This window comes from Pongo abelii, chromosome 16, assembly GCF_028885655.2.
Source record: "Pongo abelii isolate AG06213 chromosome 16, NHGRI_mPonAbe1-v2.0_pri, whole genome shotgun sequence".
Classification (NCBI taxonomy): Eukaryota; Metazoa; Chordata; class Mammalia; order Primates; family Hominidae; genus Pongo; species Pongo abelii.
The window spans coordinates 95,810,112-95,829,008 of NC_072001.2; the positions used below are offsets into that span (position 1 = coordinate 95,810,112).

Consider the following 18,897-nt stretch of genomic DNA (forward strand, 5'->3'; position numbering starts at 1 on the left):
GTATGTGATTCTCCCACTGGACATCTTCAAGAAAAGTTAGCCAAATAGGCAATCAGTTAGAAAGGGCACTCCATGTTAAAAGTATATTTATTATTTATGAACCATCTTTCTTGATCGATTGGCTTCCATTTACTGGTTTTTCTCAATGACGCAATGTAAATTGATGACTTAAGCATTCATACTCATAACCATGTGTCCAGATATTTAATAGAAACTGCCTGTAAGCCCACTAGGCAGCGGCTACTGGGAACAGATCCTCTCTACCCTCCCCTCCTCCATGGTATGGGTCATTGGTCCTGACTTGCCCTACATAACTCCACTCCTTAATGACTCCCCAGGTTATGAAGCAGCCTTTTTCAGGACTGAGTCTGCCCTGCTTCTCAGCCCTAGGAGTCACATTCACTCCTCGAACTATATCTGCTCTTGCCCTCTTCCAACACCAAGCTTCTGCCCAGCACAGGCTTGTCCACGTTTCCTTGACCCCTGGCAGCAACTATCTGATCTGTGTGTTTATTTGTCAAATGCTCAGAGCAAAGGATAAAAATATTACTCTTTCTTTAAAATCACATGCTACCATTATGCTAATAGCTGCTTATGATCTTTTTGGTTCTAGCTTTTCTAGGCAGAGATATCCAGTGGGTTTTGAGGGAAAAGGGGTTCTTTTTTTTCAAGCCCAATATTGTAAGCACTTTGGCGATCCTATCACATCTTTGAGGCACATTTCTGCCTTGGATTAGCAGGTGTGGAAGAACAACACTTTCCAACAATCTGTCACTGAAATCGAATCTCCCTAAAACTCAGGTGGAAGCAACTGATAAGGTTCACAGCATCCAAAATTCAAGCCTAAAAGTATGTGAATTCGTTCCAGACCAAGCAACAGCCAAAGCCTGGGAAACAAAACTAGCAGCACAATCACATGAAAAGTTTTACTAAGTGATACTTATCTTTATGTGCAATGTGCTTTGATATTATCCAGCCTGTTCTATTTTATTTGTAAAAACTGGTTGCACTCATTAAATTGATTTCACTATTGGGCTGCATCCCATAGTTTTGAAAGCACTGCTTTTACCCATCCTAGCTGAAGAATTAAAGCTAGTTAATGTCCTCAATAACAGGTTGAGAGTCAAGTAGGAAAAACACTGGAGACCTGGGGCCAAATCCCTGCTCTTCTACTGCCTTGCTAAGCAAGGGAGGATGCATCGCTTAGCCTTTCTGTGCCTCACTTTCCAACTTAAATTGAAGTTGCTTGCTCTAACTCACAGGTCTATTAGAGGGATCTAATGAGATGAAAGACAGGTCTATTAGAGAGATCGAATGAGATGAAAGATGAAGAGCACTTTGGAAATGTTCAAGCCTCATTCAACTGTAAAGGGGTGGGGTCAGTCACTGAGAAGAAAGAAGGGCAGAATAATCAGTTTTTCCACGCTGCTTCTCTGCAACTCAGCTGGGTTGCTTCTAGATGAGGCAGAGCCTAGGTGAGAGTTGAAAACAGCTGGGGTCATCACTCTGACTAGTCCTAGTGATTGAAACCAACAAGAGGAAGAAAACGAGGGGATACTGACAAAGAGAAGGAATGTGTAGCACATCCTGAAATAAGCATCATCTTATTGGCCAGCAATTTACCACTGAGCCACCAGCAACCAGGAACCAATGGCTCAATGTCCTACACTCTAAGAGATACCACAGACTCACCCAATACTATTACACATAAAAATATATGTCATAGGCCCACACAGTGGCGCACACCTGTAATCCCAGCACTTTGGGAGGTTGAGGTGGGTGGATCACAAGGTCAGGAGATTGAGACCATCCTGGCTAACACGGTGAAATCCTGTCTCTACTAAAAATACAAAATAATTAGCCGGGCATGGTGGCGGGCACCTGTAGTCCCAGCTACTCAGGAGGCTGAGGCAGAAGAATGGCATGAACCTGGGAGGCGGAGCTTGCAGTGAGCTGAGACAGTGCCACTGCACTCCAGCCTGGGTGACAGAACGAGACTCCGTCTCAGAAAAAAAAAAAAAAAAAAAAAAAGAAAAGAAAGCAAAGGTAAGGCTTGTTATGTAAATTTAAAACAATGATAAGAGTATCTGGTGTACAGACACCCTTACAAATGGAGATTTCCTTTATAGATCTAAATTTCTCTCATAAAAGGGTTTCAGAATAGCTGGCTAAATGTCAGAAAGGTATATTAATATCTTGGAGATCTATTTAGTTCAATAGGCTGTCTTTTTATTTATTTATTTTTTTTTTTTTTTGAGACAGAGTCTTGCTCTGTCACCAAGCTGGAGTGCAGTGTCACAATCTCGGCTCACTACAACCTCCACCTCCAGGGATCAAGCAATCCCCTTGCCTCAGCCTCCCAAGTAGTTGAGACTACAGGCACACACCACCATGCCTGGTTAATTTTTTGCATTTTAGTAGAGACGGGGCTTCACCATGTTGGCCAGGATGGTCTCGATCTCCTGACCTCGTGATCTGCCTGCCTTGGCCTCCCAATGTGTTGGGATTACAGGATGAGCCACCACACCCAGCCAATAGGCTGTCTTTTCAACTTAACCATTATTTCTTAACTCAATTTACTGAGCTCAGAGTAGAACTCATTAAAGAATAAGGCAAAGAAAATATTCTCTATGCCTGGTTTGAGCATGTACAGATCTGAAAAAGAAGCAAGCCTACTTTCCCTGAGGGCCTGCCTTTTATAAACCCTTTATCCTGGAGACCTTTCTTTTCACATTTGAAAAGAAAGGGGTGGGATAGTAACTAAGCCAAAAGGTTAACAGATTCAATTTTTCTTATCAGTTAGGCACTTAAGCTTTTTATTTGCCTTGTCTTTTTAAGGGCCAGACATGGTGGCTCACACCTGTAATTTCAGCACTTTGGGAGGCTGAAGCAAGAGAATCACTTGAGTCCAGGAGTTCAAGACCCACCTGGGCAACAAAGCGAGATCCCCATCTCCACAAAAAAAAAAAAAAAAACTTTTTAAATAAAATTTTTAAAAGGTTATTTTAAAAGAGGGAGTAAAAACAATGAAATCTTTTTAGAAGTTTCTGCACAACCATAGGCATCCCTGGATGAGACTAATTCAGGGGCCCTCATTTTTAAATGCACTTCTCAAAGTACAGTATTGTTCATTTGGAACATTTCACTGTAATTCTAATTACCTTTATTAAGATTTTGCGATTTCTCTAAGTATTTGCTGCTTCCAAGGCCTAATACTTCTATATGTATGGGTAGGCATAGCCAGAAAGTAGAATACTCAATTCTTCAGAAAGTAAGGATCCCATTTTTACCTTGAAACTTGGCTTTGGCTCTCAGATTCCTTTGATCAGCTTAGCCAGTAATTTTTTCCCTAAGTGCACAAGAAAAAGAAACAAAGGGAATAGAACACAAAAATCCCTGCAAATCTCCGAAAGCCAAAGTTCACACCCCCTGTAGTATTACCACTTACTGCCAATTTCTGGCTGGCCCAGTCAGACATCTGAGGTCTCTAAGTGGATCCAAGCCAGTTAATTACTTCATGGAATTTGATCCTGGACCTAGTTCAGTTTGTTATGACGTCCAAATCCTGCTCAGACTTAAAATTTTGCTCAAACTTAGATAGCTCTAAACATCAACCTGTGGAGCTTCAGACTCCAAGAGAGAACTTACCCATGACCCCCAGGTGCTGCAAGAGAGCAATGAACACAATGAGTCCAGCTGGTGTCATACTTGGTCACTCAGTGCTTCTGGCGGTTACGAGAAGTTCTACTTTGGATTGCACTTCTGTCACCACCTGTTAAAAGAAAACCCATTTTCAGCTTTTCTGCTCTGGTTTCTCCCCATCTTTGTGGTTTTATCTACCTTTGGTCTTTGATGATGGTGACGTACAGATGGGGTTTTGGTGTGGATGTCATTTCTGTTTGTTAGATTTCCTTCTAACAGTCAGGACCCTCAGTTGCAGGTCTGTTGGAGTTTGCTGGCGGTCCACTCCAGACACTGTTTGCCTGGGTTTCACTAGCGGAGGCTGCAGAACAGCAAATGTTGCTGTCTGATCATTCCTCTGGAAGCTTCGTCTCAGAGGGGCACCTGGCCGTATGAGGTGTCAGTTGGCCCCTATTGGGAGGTGCCTCCCAGTTAGTCTACTCAAGGGTCAGGGACCCACTTGAGGAGGCAGTCTGTCCGTTCTCAGATCTCAGACTCCATGCTAGGAGAACCACTACTCTCTTCAAAGCTGTCAGACAGGGACATATAAGTCTGCAGGAGTTTCTGCTGCCTTTTGTTCAGCTATGCCCTGCCCCCAGAGGTGGAGTCTACAGAGGCAGCACCAATAACAGACAAACAGAGAGCCAAATCATGAGTGAACTCCCATTCACAATTGCTTCAAAGAGAATAAAATACCTAGGAATCCAACTTACAAGGGATGTGAAGGACATCTTCAAGGAGAACTACAAACCGCTGCTCAACGAAATAAAAGAGGACACAAACAAATGGAAGAACATTCCATGCTCATGGATAGGAAGAATCAATATCATGAAAATGGCCATACAGCCCAAGGTCATTTATAGATTCAACACCATCATCAAGCCACTGATGACTTTCTTCACAGAATTGGAAAAAACTACTTTAAAGTTCAGATGGAACCAAAAAAGAGCCTGCATTGCCAAGACAATCCTAAGCCAAAAGAACAAAGCTGGAGGCATCAGGCTACCTGACTTCAAACTATACTACAAGGCTACAGTAACCAAAACAGCATGGTACCGGTACCAAAACAGAGATATAGACCAATGGAACAGAATAGAGCCCTCAGAAATAATACCACACATCTACAACCATCTGATCTTTGACAAACCTGATAAAAACAAGAAATGGGGAAAGGATTCCCTATTTAATAAATGGTGCTGGGAAAACTGGCTAGCCATATGTAGAAAGCTGAAACTGGATGCCTTCCTTACACCTTATACAAAAATTAATTCAAGATGGATTAAAGACTTAAATGTTAGACCTAAAACCATAAAAACCCTAGAAGAAAACCTAGGCAATACCATTCAGGACACAGGCATGGGGCAAGGACTTCACGTCTAAAACACCAAAAGCAAATGGCAACAAAAGCCAAAATTGACAAATGGGATCTAATTAAACTAAAGAGCTTCTGCACAGTAAAAGAAACTACCATCAGAGTGAACAGGCAACCTACAGAATGGGAGAAAATTTTTGCAATCCACCCATCTGACAAAGGGCTAATATTCAGAATCTACAAAGAACTTAAATTTACAAGAAAAAATCAAACAACCCCATCAAAAAGTGGGCAAAGGATATGAACAGACACTCCTCAAAAGAAGACATTTATGCAGCCAAACAGACACATGAAAAAATGCTCATCATCACTGGCCATCAGAGAAATGCAAATCAAAACCACAATGAGATACCATCTCACACCAGTTGGAATGGCTATCATTAAAAAGTCAGGAAACAACAGGGGCTGGAGAGGATGTGGAGAAATAGGAACACTTTTACACTGTTGGTGGGACTGTAAACTAGTCCAACCATTGTGGAAGACTGTGGCGATTCCTCAAGGATCTAGAACTAGAAATACCATTTGACCCAGCCATCCCATTACTGGGTATATACCCAAAGGATTATAAATCATGCTGCTATAAAGACACATGCACACGTATGTTTATTACGGCACTCTACACAATAGCAAAGACTTGGAACCAACCCAAATGTCCATCAATGATAGACTGGATTAAGAAAATGTGGCACATATATACCACAGAATACTATGCAGCCATAAAAAAGGATGAGTTCATGTCCTTTGTAGGGACATGGATGAAGCTGGAAACCATCATTCTGAGCAAACTATCACAAGGACAGAAAACCGAACACTGCATGTTCTCACTCATAGGTGGGAATCGAACAATGAGAACACTTGGACACAGGATGGGGAACATCACACACCGGGGCCTGTTGTGGGGGGCGGGGAAGGGGGAGGGATAGCATTAGGAGATATACCTAATGTAAATGACAAGTTAATGGGTGCAGCACACCAACATGGCACATGTATACATATGTAACAAACCTGCACGTTGTACACATGTACCCTAGAACTTAAAGTATAATAAAAAATGAAATAAAATAATATAATAAAAAAAAGAAAACCCATAGACAAATTAAATTTAACAGGGTTTCACTGAGGAAAGAATGATTCACAAACTGGCCAGCCCTAGAATCAGAATAGGTTCAGACAGACCCTGGTGTTGTCACATGGTAAAAGAAGATTTATGGACCCAAAAAAAAAAAAAAAGAAAGAAGTGATGTACGGAAAATAAAAGTGAGGTACATAAGCAGCTGGATTAATTATAGTTTGGCATTTGCCTTATTTGAACCAAGTTTGAAAAGTAGGCTGTCTTTGGCCAAAACTTAGTGACTGGTACAAGAGTAGGCTGTATAGGCTACAGCCTTTTTACACATCCACTTTAGTTACAGTTTACTATGTATGGTGAAACCTTTAGGCCAAACTAAAATATTTAAGGGGGCAGCTTTAAGCTAAGCTTAATTTAACATAACAAAAGTGCCTTCCCAAGCCCCCTGACCAGCCAACTGATTTTCAAGCCTCCTGGGAGCCAAACATCCTCTAAAGTAGGAAGGCTTTGTTCCTCAGTGGGTATTCTCTAGAAACATAAGAACCCAGTCAGAGAATGAGCCAACTTCATGTTTAAGGGAAGGAAGAATTGAAAGCCAGGCATGGTGGCTCATACCTGTAATCCCAGTGCTTTGGAACTTGAGGCCAGGAGTTCAAGGCCAGCCCGGGCAACATAGTGAGACCCCATCTCTACAAAGCATTTAAAAATTAACTGAGCATGATGGCATGCACCTGTAGTCCTAGCTACTTGGGAGGCTGAAGCAAGAGGATCCTTTAAGCCCAGAGTTCAAAGTTATAGTGAGCTATGATTGTGCCACTGCATTCCAGCCTAGACAACAGAGCAAGACCCTATCTCTAAAATAAAAAATAAAAAAAAAAAGAGGTAAGGGGAACAAGCAAAGAAGTATTTCTACTATTATCTAAGGGTCTTCCCAAATTCTGAAAGAAGTTTTGCCCGAATCATAAAGATGAATAATGATAATGGAAGAAGTATCGAAGTCATGGGAAACAGCAATACATCACAAGGACAGAGAGCCAAGTACTGTTTTAAAGGCTGTATATGTACAAACTATTTTGATCCTCACAAAACCCCTATATGGTAGGTACTTTCACCATTCTCAATTGCTAATGAGAAAAGTGGAGCACAGAGAAGTTAAGTGACCTGCCCCTGGTCAAACAGCTAAGAAGTGGCAGAGCTGAGATTTGAACCTAGACTGTCTGGCTGGAGTGGGGCCTCTGAGCTTCTAGGCACTGCTGCCTCATGCAGTTTGATCCTATCAATAATAATAGCAAAGACATAAAGAGCATGTTCCCATTAACAAAGTGCTCTCATTCACTTATTCAAAAAAACATTTTTGGTTTAGCACTCACCAGGCGCAGGCCCAGAGATAGAGCGGTGAGCAAGTAATACACAGGTCCTGCCCTCATGGTGCTTCCTCTCGAGCAGTGGAGACAGATCAATCAGCTGCTCTTAAAAGTAAGTGTATAAGGGCAGTGGTAAGTGCTCTAAAGGAATAGGCATCACAGCCACCACTCTCTGAAACAAATATTATTTTCATCATTTCACAGATGAGGACATTGGGATTTCAGAGTGAAATGCAATATAACAAAAAGAACTCACAGAACTTAAGATTTTTTAGTTGTATTTCTTTTTGAGATATACAGATTCAATATATCTATATGATTTGGCATTCAAAAGATATTAGAAGGCAGTCAGAAAAACTCTCCTTTCCTCCCCTGGCCCCAGCATCCCAGTTCCCTCCCAGAGACAGTCAGCATTGCCAGTTTCTTGGGTGTCTTATCAGAGACAGAGAGCAACAATCACACACACATATTTTCTTTCTTTGCACAACTTCAGCACCCTGCACCCTTGGTTTTTTTTTTCTCCTAACAAATTAATCCACAGTGAGCCTCCCCATCTTCTGTATGGCTGCACGGCATTTCGTTCCATGGGTGGCCCACACTGTTTTTAGCCAGTTTCCTATCAGTGGTCAGTTAGGTTATTTTCAGTCTTTTACTAGCAAAACAAAACTGCAGAGCGCCACTAGATATATAAACCATTTCATACTCATGCAAGTGTATCAGCATGATGAACTCTCAGAAGTGGAATTGCTGGGTGGATGGCCGTGAGCATTTGTCATTTTGATTGATATTAACCAGATTGCCCACCACTGAGATGTCACCAGTTTATGCTCACCCAGCGGTAGATGCCCGTTTCACCAAACTCCAACAGAGTGAAAACACACTGCTGGGAGAATCCAATGACCCAGGAGTTCACTCCATCACTCTCCCGCTGTGGGTCTTTGGGCAGCCCTCTCAACCTCTCTGATCCCCAGGCATGTCCTCAGAAAAGTGGGCTTCGTAGTGACCCCTGTTCTGTGTTCCCGTGGTGTCTAACACACAGCCTTTTGGTGACTAGGTGAAAGAGGCTGGAGCTCCACAGGAGAGCAGCTCATGGGAGACGTCCCCAAGGCCAGGGCCACGAGGGCCAACTGCAGTGAACCAGGGGCCAGACAGGACACCTCAAAGCAAGCAGCAGCAAAACAGTTTAGGCTCTGGAGTAGACGGGCCACCCAACAAGCTGCTTAGGCTTGCTGCTTACTCTCTTCTTTCTCTTGGCCTTAGGCAAGCTGCTTACTCTCTTCTTTCCTCCTCTGAAAAATCCCTGAAACTAGAGGCAGGCCAACAAATGCATGTGAAGCGCCAAGCACACAGCAGAGGCTCCAATTCCAGTTATGGCTGCTGTAGGCACCCCATGTCCCCAGCACTTCCCATTTATGCACGCCAGCAACTCTACTGAGCACGAGGAGCCTGCCTCTGCCTTGCAGGCAGGAAGATGCTGGGAGCAGCCCTCAACCAATGAAGGATGGCAGCTGGTGACAAAGAATCCAGCTTCTTTGCATCTGGGGGAAGGAACTCTGTAGTGTGTTTGATTCAATCTCCTTGAGGTCCTCCGTGGTACCACATCCCAGGTGCCCACAGCGACAACTGGCTCTTCAACCTGCCCTGTTGGCTTCCTTCCTTTCCCTGTCTCGCCTTCCCCCTCCTGCGCCGTCGATGCTCCCTGAGACTGCCTCCCAAATCATCTATTTGCACTCAAACCCTACCTCAAGGTCAGCTTCTGAGAGAGCCCAGCCTAAGACAGTTGTTATTACTACATTTAATATAATAAATATGTCCCTATGTGTAATTGCCATATGTATCATGTAAAATATATATGTTGTTATTGGTTAGGAAAAAGACCCCAAAAACAGAGGAAAGGACAAACGAGGGAGCAGTGGTGAGACAGAGCCCCTTCGATGAGGCAAGACATCAGGAAAAGGCAGCCACCACCTCGGCCAGGTCTGTGGTTCTCACATTCTAGAACAGCATCTCTTAACACATGTGTCACGGATGTTCACTGGGGCCTGAGGTGAACTGTGAGACACCACTCTCCTCTGAGCCTCCTGCCCTGGAGGAGCAGGACCAGTGTCTTTCTTTTCTTTCAACTGTATTTTTTCAATTGTAGTTTAAAAAAAAAAAAACCCACAACATAAAATTTACCATCTTAACTATTCTTAAGGTTACGCCTCAGTAGTATTAAATACATTTGCAGTGTTGTGCTACCATCACCACCATCCATCTCCAGAACTCTTTTTATCTTTTGGTTTGTTTTGAGATAGCATCTCACTCTGTGGCCCAGGCTGGAGTACAGTGGCGTGATCTCTGCTCATTGCAACCTCCACCTCCTGGATTCAAGGGATTCCCCTGCCTCAGTCTTCTGAATAGCTGCAATTACAGGTTTGCACCATCATGCCTGGCTAATTTTTGTATTTTTAGTAGAGACAGGGTTTCATCATGTTGGCCAGGCTGGTCTCAAACCTCTGTCCTCAAGTGATCTACCTGCCTTGGCCTCCCAAAGTGCTGGGATCACAGGTGTGAGCCACCACACCCGGCCCTTTTTATCTTGTAAAACAGAACTCTATACCTATTAAACAGTAACTCCCCATTTTTCTCTCCCATCAGCCCTGGGCAACCACTACTTGACTTTCTGTCTCTATGAATTTTACTACCTTCAGATCCCAATGTAAGTGGAATCATACAGTATTTGTCCTTTGCAACTGAGCTGGGACAATTATCTAGCACATCCCGCCATCCCTGCAGAAATCAACCTCCAGCTGCCCACGGTGGGAGCAAGCTCAGTAACACCCCTTTACTGGCTGCCTGCCCTCCCATCTCATTTCCTCAAATCCCTACAGGATTTGCTTCTAGGGGAACTCAAACTTAGGCAATTGAGCACCTGCCAAGGTGCCACAATTGAACACAAACTAGAGGCTTTATATATGTTGCACAGCTTCTATCATGAAACGAAAATAAAAGACATTGCTCATGCATGAAGAGAAAGGTCAGCCCTTTGTTTCAAGACGAATGTCCGCAATGACAAAGGGAAGAATGTTCCAACTCTGAGGCCAAGCCAGGTGAACAGAATGTGACTGAGCAGATCTTTTTCAGGTCACACATTCTCTGACAGAAGGAACAAAAAGACCAACTTTCCACTGGAGGGAGAACCAGGTTTCCAAAGGATAGCAAATGCACTGTTCATTGTCTGGGGTTGGGTCCCATTGTTGAGCATACATTCCTTGGAGAAAACATTTTGCCAAGATGGTTGAGGTTTAGTCTGCCCAGCTTTTGAAAATCTGCCCTTTCCTTGCTCCAGGGTTGGCCTGAATTCACCATCACAGGTAAGGAAGCAAAAAGCAGAGGTCTCTTCACCCGTTCCAGGAAAGGCACAGTGAACTCCAGTTAAGTTTGGGAGCTGGATCATTAGCGTCTCATTAATGACTTCAATCTCTCACAAACACAAGGAAGACACAGAAAACCACTGTCTGAGCCACGAGCTGTAATTGCTGCTGTCCTTCTAAGCAGGGGAAAAGCAGACCACGCTTTGTGGCTTCTTAAAAGCCCTGTTCGTTAATGAGGTTTCCTAATTTAGGGCAGAAGAAAATTTCTGGGTTATTATTACGCCACAGATGGAGGCATGTGTTTCATTTAATCGCCCTACTTAACAAAAGAAACTTTGCTTTTGTAAATTAAAAAATTATTTTTAAGTGTTAGAGGCCTCTGGATAACCCTGAATAAAGCCTCAAACATGATCAGGCCTTGGTGGCCAATCTATATATCTAACAGACCGGGACAAATGATCCCAAAGGTTTTGTCCAGTTTTAACAATCTGTGGTTTGCAAGGACAAGTGGTTTCAAAGGCTTTGTCCAGCTCTAATAACCTATGGTTTTGTTGATACCACCTCCTCCCTGCCTCCGACAGAGGTCCCTTGTAGATACTGAGCCTTCAAAATCTACATCTTAATTGTATCTGTTCTATTAATAACTCTTGGGGTCTTTAGATGCTGTTGGCAACCACAGCACCTCTTATCTGCTTGGGATCCCGTGCAACTTGCTCACAGAGGATCCCATCTGTGGGCTCAGAAGCACAAAGGGAACAGCAAAATCTTCTATCTGCCATCTATTGGGGAAAAAAAAAAGGTAATTGCCTCTGTCAGTTGCATATGTTGAGTCACCCTGAGACAATGGAGGTCTTCTTCCGGCTGAATTTAACATCACAAATCATCACCTTAAATGCATGGGTACTGGAGAGGCATAGCCAGGTATTATGAAGGCTTTAAAACCCATACTCATAAAATATAACAGAAAAATTCGTCTTTCAGGTTTACAACCAACAAAATCTGTGATATCTCTTTTGTGAATGCTTTTAATGTTCTCTGCAGAGCAGTGAGCAGTAGACCCTGGTGCAAATGTGGGGTTGAGCAGCTCCCTGACTGATAAGCCAGACTTCAGGCTCATCCTGGAGTCTTCCAAGACCCCTAGTTACAAGCAAAGTCAGGTTGATTGCATTTGGTTTGATGTCAATACTACAACCCAAGCGTTTGGGGTTTTCCTTTTGTATGGTTTGTTCTAGAAGGGCAGTAACCCTGTAACGACCAGCTACCTTCATGGGTTCTCTGTTTGAGGTCATCATGCAGACAACACAGGCTGTCCTTTGAGGCTCTTCTTGTGGTGTTCGCTCTTTTTAAGAGACAGGGTCTCACTCTGTCACCCAGGCTGGAGTGCAGTGGTATAATCATAGCTCATTTCAGCCTCAAACTCCTAGGCTCAAGAGCTTCTCCTGCCTCAGCCTCTTTAGTAGCAGAAATACAAGTGTGCACCACCACACCCTGCTAAATTTTTTTATTATTATTTTTTGTGAAGACAGGGGGGACTCGCTGTGTTGCCCAGGCTGGTCTTGAACTACTGGGCTCAAGTGATCCCCCCTCTTCAGCCTCCCAAAGTGCTGGGATTACAGGCATGAGCCACAATGGCCAGCCTGTGGCATTCGCTTTTCTCATCACTAGCTTTTGACCCCCAAATCACCCCCATTCTCAACCCTAACCCGAATTGCCTCGAAGAGCCTGGATCTACCCCTGGGGGAGTCAAAAGAGGTTGCCTTGTGTCCAGCTGGAGCCAGGTGCTGTGAGGCAGACAGATAGCAGAGGGTCCTCACTCTCAAGGGCTTTGTGCTGACACCCAGGCCCTGCCCCCCCTCTGCTTTCCCAGTTCCTGCCAGTCATGGCCTCCCAAACCTGCTGACTTCCTGTGTTCTCTGACTCAGTGAATGGCACCAACAACCCCTAATCTCCAAGGTACTAAGTCAGAAATCTGCAAGTCATCTTTGATTTCAATCAAACCACCTCTTGGTCCTCTTCAATCTGTTCACTCAGAGGTGCCGCAGGACGTAACGAGATGTGCGCTATGCAGTTCTAAGGGCGATACCCTCTGGAGCTGGGCAACGGAAAAGGGCACGTTCCACTCCTTCCTATTTCCATCATCTTAGCTCTAACCTCCATCTGCACCCTGGAAGAGAGCCAGCCTGGTCTGGAGGAGGGCAGTCCTGGCGCCTGCCTGAGTTTTGCCTTGCCCACCCAGTCTCCATCCACATAGTCATCTCTTGAAAAGTCATCTCTTACCACGTCACTCCCTGCTTCAAACCCTCCCTCCAGTGGATCCTATTGTCTTCAGGATAAGATCCTAACTCCCTGGCAAGGCTTACGAGACACAGGAGACTCAGCATGATTTGACCCCTGCTTCCCTCTTCAACTTCAACTTAGGACTACACAACCACTATGGGAAACCTTATATTCCAGCCGTGTGAGCATCAGGAGATTCTCAGACTCTCCCACATCATTACTCACCTTAGGGCCTTTGCATGTATTGTTTCCTCTGCCTAGGCCTCGACCATCCAGCTCCCACTCACCTCTGCCCTTGCTTCATGGTTCATCTAGCTAAACTCCTATGCACCCCTCAGGACCCAGCTCACACATCACCTCCTCCAGGCTGTATACTCCCTGACCAGCATTGCCTGCATCCTCTCTCTCCCCAGCTTGAGTCTAGTCTGGCTTCTTCACCAAAGGGCCTTTAAGGACAAAAAGCAGATCGAATTCATAAGCTCAACAAATAGTTACTGCATGCCAGATGGGGGTCTCCCAGGCCCCCCGACTCCTCAAGCCCTCTGAATGGTTGAAGAACCTTCTGTTGCTACTCTTTTCCCCTAGAAACAATTTCTTTGCAGCATGCCCACTTCAGGAAGTTGCCAGTGCTGCGTGAAATCTCACCAGCTCAGCACTGGCCTCTGCCCTTCCTCCTGGCCAGCCCTCCCTTTCGCCTCTCTGCTCTCAGCCCCATCAGCCTGGGCCCCCCTCGAGCTCAAGCCTCTCCAAGACTGTTTCTGTTGCTCTCTAATTGCTTAGTGGAAATACCATCTCTTCCTTTACCAATTGTTCCCGCACAGTAAACAGAAACCACCTGGCGGAGATCCAAAAACCAATCATCCTACAAAGTTATCACTGGCTCCTTGAAAGAAAAACGGACCTATGTCCTGCCCCAGGCTCTTTCTCCTCCCAAGCTTCCTGACTCCTCAGTGAACCTGTTGCACTCTATTTCAAAAATATTTCCTGCTCTGTTCAAATTGCAAAGGGTGAACACATTTAATGATGTCCGAGACGACTCATTTCCCCCAAGCATCCTACCGTGTGTCCACTAACGACAACACTTGGCCTCTTTATCAAACCCACCAGCTCCTATGCCTGCAGCTGGCAGCCTCCGCTTGCCCCCAAGGAGGAGTCCGTCTCCGCGGATGCTGCCCTGAGCAGATCAAATCTTCGGATATCATTCAGGCGTCCTGCTCAGTCTGTTCCTAACCAAGCCTGGGGCAGGAACCCTGGCACAGGTGGTGTTGTTCAGAGGGAGGAATGTGGGCCAGGAGCCTTGAATGGTCCCAAGGGCCTAGGATGATGCTAGGTGACACTGATCTGTTCCAACTAAGACTTTTACTCTTGGGAATTGGCTTAATAGCTTCCAGTGACAGTCCCAGACTCCGGCACTGAGAGGAACTCAAGAAACCACTGAGTGCAGGGCTCACGGTGAGCACCTCTTTGCTAAAGATGCCTCATATGGGGACAGGATGTCAGTAATGTGGTTGTGGTGGGGATTGCAAAGGGAGTTAGAAGGCCCTCTGCAGCCACATAGCCATAAGCACCTCCCTGGTCCACTGATTTCTGCATTGAGGTTTTGTATACACCGATACCGGTTTTGAGTATTTACTGTGTGCCGGCAACTGTGCTGAGAGCTTTACATGCCTTAGTTCATGTCTTCCTCTAACCCACCCAGGTGGAAGGAATTACTATGAACCCCAACCGACACATAAAGACATTGAGATCTAGGGCAGCTGTGACTCACTGGTATTGACAGATCACCAGGGCACTGGTGCGTCCGCAATTGGTGGGTTCTTGGTCTCACTGATTTCAAGAATGAAGCCACGGACCCTCGCGGCGAGTGTTACAGTTCTTAAAGGCGGCGTGTCCAGACTTTGCTCCTTCTATCGTTCGGATGTGTTGAGAGTTTTATACCTTCCGGCGGCTTAGTGGTCTCACTGGCTTCAGGAGTGAAGCTACAGACTTTGTGGCGAGTGTTATAGCTCTTAAGGTGGCGCATCTGAAGTTCTCCGTTCCTCCGGGTGGGTTCACGGTCTCGCTGGCTTCAAGAGTAAAGCTGAAGACCTTCGTGGTGAGTGTTACAGCTCATAAAGGTAGTGCAGACCCAATAAGCAAGCATCAGCAAGATTTATTACAAAGAGCGAAATTAAACCTTCCAAGCGTGGAAGGAAACCCCAGCAGGTTACCACCGCTGGCTGGGGCAACCTGCTTTTATTCTTATCTGGCCCCACCCACATCCTGCTGATTGGTCCATTTTACAGAGAGCTGATTGGTCCGTTTTGACAGGGTGCTGATTGCTGCCTTTACATATCCCTGAGCTAGACACAAAAGTTCTCCATCTCCCCACTAGATTAGCTAGATACAGAGTGTGATTGGTGCATTCACAAACCCTGAGCTAGACACAGGGTACTGATTGGTGTGTTTACAAACCTTGAGCTAGATACAGAGCGCCAGTTGGTGTATTTACAATCCCTTAGCTAGACATAAAGGTTCTCCAAGTCCCCACCAGACTCAGGAGCCCAGCTGGCTTCACCCCGTGGATCCCACACCCGGGCCTCAGGTGGAGCTGCCTGCCAGTCCCACGCCGTGCACCCGCACTTCTCAGCCCTTGGGTGGTCGATGGGACTGGGCGCTTTGAAGCAGGGGGCGACGCTCGTAGGGGAGGCTCGGGCTGCGCAGGAGCCCACGGCGGGGAGAGGAGGCTCAGGCTTGGCGGGCTGCAGGTCCCCAGCCCTGCTCCGCGGGGAGGCAGGCGAGAAGTCGAGCACAGCAGCTGCTGGCCCAGGTGCTAAGCCCCTCACTGCCTGGGGCTTGTGGGCCGGTCGGCCCTCCGAGTGCAGGGCCCGCCCAGCCCACGCCCACCCGGAACTCGCGCTGGCCCGCAAGCACCGCGCGCAGCCCCGGTTCCGCCTGCGCGTCTCTCTCCACACCTCCCTGCAAGCTGAGGGAGCCGGCTCCAGCCTTGGCCAGCCCAGAAAGGGGCTCCCACAGTGCAGCGGTGGGCTGAAGGGCTCCTCAAGTGCTGCCAAAGTGGGAGCCCAGGCAGAGGAGGCGCTGAGAGCGAGCGAGGGCTGCAAGAGCTGCCAGCACGCTGTCACCTCTCACTGGCACTCTCCCTCAGGCCCGTCACACATCAGATACCACGCTCCTAACCACTGGGCCACGCTGCACAGGCTCCTGACTAGGGAGCTAAACAGTAAATAAATGTGGCCTAAACAATAAATAAATAAATACCAATTTCTCCAGGAAATGCACATCAAACCCCACCACAATCACTTCATACCCATTAGGATGGCTCTAATTTTTTTAATCAGAAAATAAAAAATGTCAACAAGGATGTGGAGAAATTAAAACCCTTGTGTACTGCTATGGGAAAAAGTATGGTGGTTCCTCAAAAAATTAAACATAAATTCCACTTCTGAGTATATGACTAAAATAATTAAAAGCAGGGAGTCAAATTTTTAAATGTTTATTTTAAAAATATATATATTTATTTTTACTTTCAATAGTTTTTGAAATAGCCAAAAGGTAGAAGCAACCGAAATATCCTTAAACAGATTAACGGATTTTTAAAATGTGGTCTAAGCAAGTGGGTAAAGAAAATGTAGCATATATACACCATGGAACACTACTCAGCCATAAAAAGGAACGAAATAATGTCTTTTGCGGCAACTTGGATGGAGCTGGAGGCCATTATTCTAAGTGAAGTAACTCAGGAATGGAAAACCAAATACCGTATGTTCTCACTTAAAAGTGGAAGGTAAGCTATGAGTAGGCAAAGGCATAAGAGTGATATAATGGACTCTGGGGACTTGCAGGGGAAGGCTGGGTCGGGGGGTGAGGTATAAAAGACTACACATTGGGTACGGCATACACTGCTTGAGTAACAGGTGCACTAAAATCTCAGAAATCAAGGCTGAAGAATGTATCCACATGGCTGGGCACGGTGGCTCACTCCTGTAATCCTAGCACTTTGGGAGGCAGAGGCAGGTGGATCACCTGAGGTCAGGAGTTCAAGACCAGCCTGGCTAACATGGTGAAACCCCATCTCTACTAAAAATACAAAAATTAGCCGGGCGTGATGGCAGGTGCCTGTAGTCCCAGCTACTCGGGAGACTGAGGCAGGAGGATCGCTTGAACTCAGGAGGGGAAGATTGCAGTGAGCCGAGATCCTGCCACTGCACTCCAGCCTGGGCGACAGAGCAAGACTCAGCCCAAAAAGAAAAAGAAGAAGAATGTATCCACACAACCGAAGGCCACCTGTACCCCAAAAACTATTGAAATAAAAAATAATTTTTTTAAAAAAGGAAGGAAGATATGTGGTCTATACGTAAAAGTGGCAAAATGTGGTGATATATATACACACACACAGGAATACGATTCAAGGTTATTAAAAGGCAGGCAATTCTGGCACAGGCTACAGCAGGAATGAGCCTTGAGGCCATGATGCTAAGTGAAGTCAGTCCATCACAAAAGGACAAATGGGACCGTGGCATTCCGCTTCCATGGGGTGCGGAGAGTGGTTAGATTCCTCCAGACAGAAAGAGCACGCTGGCTGCCAGGGCCGGGAGGGCGGGGTGAGGGGAGCGGGAGTTATCATTTCATGGACGCGGAGTTTCGTCCCCTTTGATGAAGCGTTCTGGAGAGGAACAGTGGCGACATTCGCCCATACACGCAACGGCTGAGTGCACTCCATGCCACCGAACTGGTTAAGATGGTGAATTTTCTGTTATGTGTATTCAACCACAATTTTTTAAGCCACTTTCTCCATTCTTTCATTGAGAACTCTGGGGATCAAAGAAAAACGCCAGCTGCCGTGGACCGCTGAGGAATGGCCGGAGTCCGGCGGGAGCTCCGCTTCCCCTCGCCCTCCGCCTCTCCCTTCCCGCGGCCCCTGGAGGCCGAGATCCATCCGCGTCCCGCGCGCGCTTTCCTCAGAGGCTCGGCCGGGCGCCCTGCTTCAGAGGGGGCCTGAGGGAGCCTCCGCCTCCGCCGCTGCTTTCTCCGCCTTTCTTTTCCAGCGGCTCCTCCAGGCCGCTCCAGAGACCCCGAGGACCCAAGGACGGTGCCGGGCGGAAAGTCTGTGCGAAGCTGGTGAAAAGGTTGCCCGGAGACCGCGGAAGCTGTGAGGATGGGCAAAGCGCCCCTGCCCCGCCGCCCCGCCGCCCCGCCGCCCCGCCGCCCCGCCGCCCCGCCGCCCCGCCGCCCCGCCGCCCCGCCGCCCCGCCGCCCCGCCGCCCCGCCGCCCCGCCGCCCCGCCGCCCCGCCGCCGAACCGGTACAAGCGCCTGCCCGCCCCGGGCGCCCCTTTGGCGCTGAGCTTTTCGCGCGGGGCGCGCATCCCTCTCCACTCCGGCTCTCTGGCGCCATCTTGTGTAGCTTTCTTAAACAGCCACAAAATGCGGATCTTTTAGGTCTCTAATAACATGATTTTTCAAGTACAAAAATACTGTTTAATGTCTTATTGAAGAAAACATTTTCTTCTCTACAAGAAAGCAAAGTTTACCCATTGTTCTAGCACATAATAAGCAAGGCTTTGTTTCCTGAACATATTCGTAAATATTTCAAGGATAATCTTAAGCATAGAAGTTGGTTTTAGTCTAACGTCTTGCCTTTTAGAGAGAAACGCCTTGGGAGACAGAAAGAAAGAAAAATGAATGTTTAAAATTTTATCAGAGCCAGACGAGGAGTAGGATAAGCCAAACATATTATAAACTCGTTTATATAAACCCTGCTGTCTTGACTCAGCAAGTAA

General features: G+C 46.4%; 1 protein-coding gene across 1 annotated transcript; it reads left to right on the forward strand.

Moving 5' to 3' along the window:
• The first annotated feature begins 15,762 nt into the window (after window positions 1-15,762).
• LOC129050055 (putative uncharacterized protein UNQ6190/PRO20217) lies at window positions 15,763-18,528 on the forward strand. The gene is made up of 3 exons (XM_054531332.2): window positions 15,763-15,895; window positions 17,927-18,289; window positions 18,394-18,528. The coding sequence occupies exons 1-3, from the start codon at window positions 15,763-15,765 to the stop codon at window positions 18,459-18,461; spliced, it is 564 nt and encodes a 187-aa protein (XP_054387307.1). The 3' UTR covers window positions 18,462-18,528.
• The last annotated feature ends 369 nt before the right edge of the window (window positions 18,529-18,897 follow it).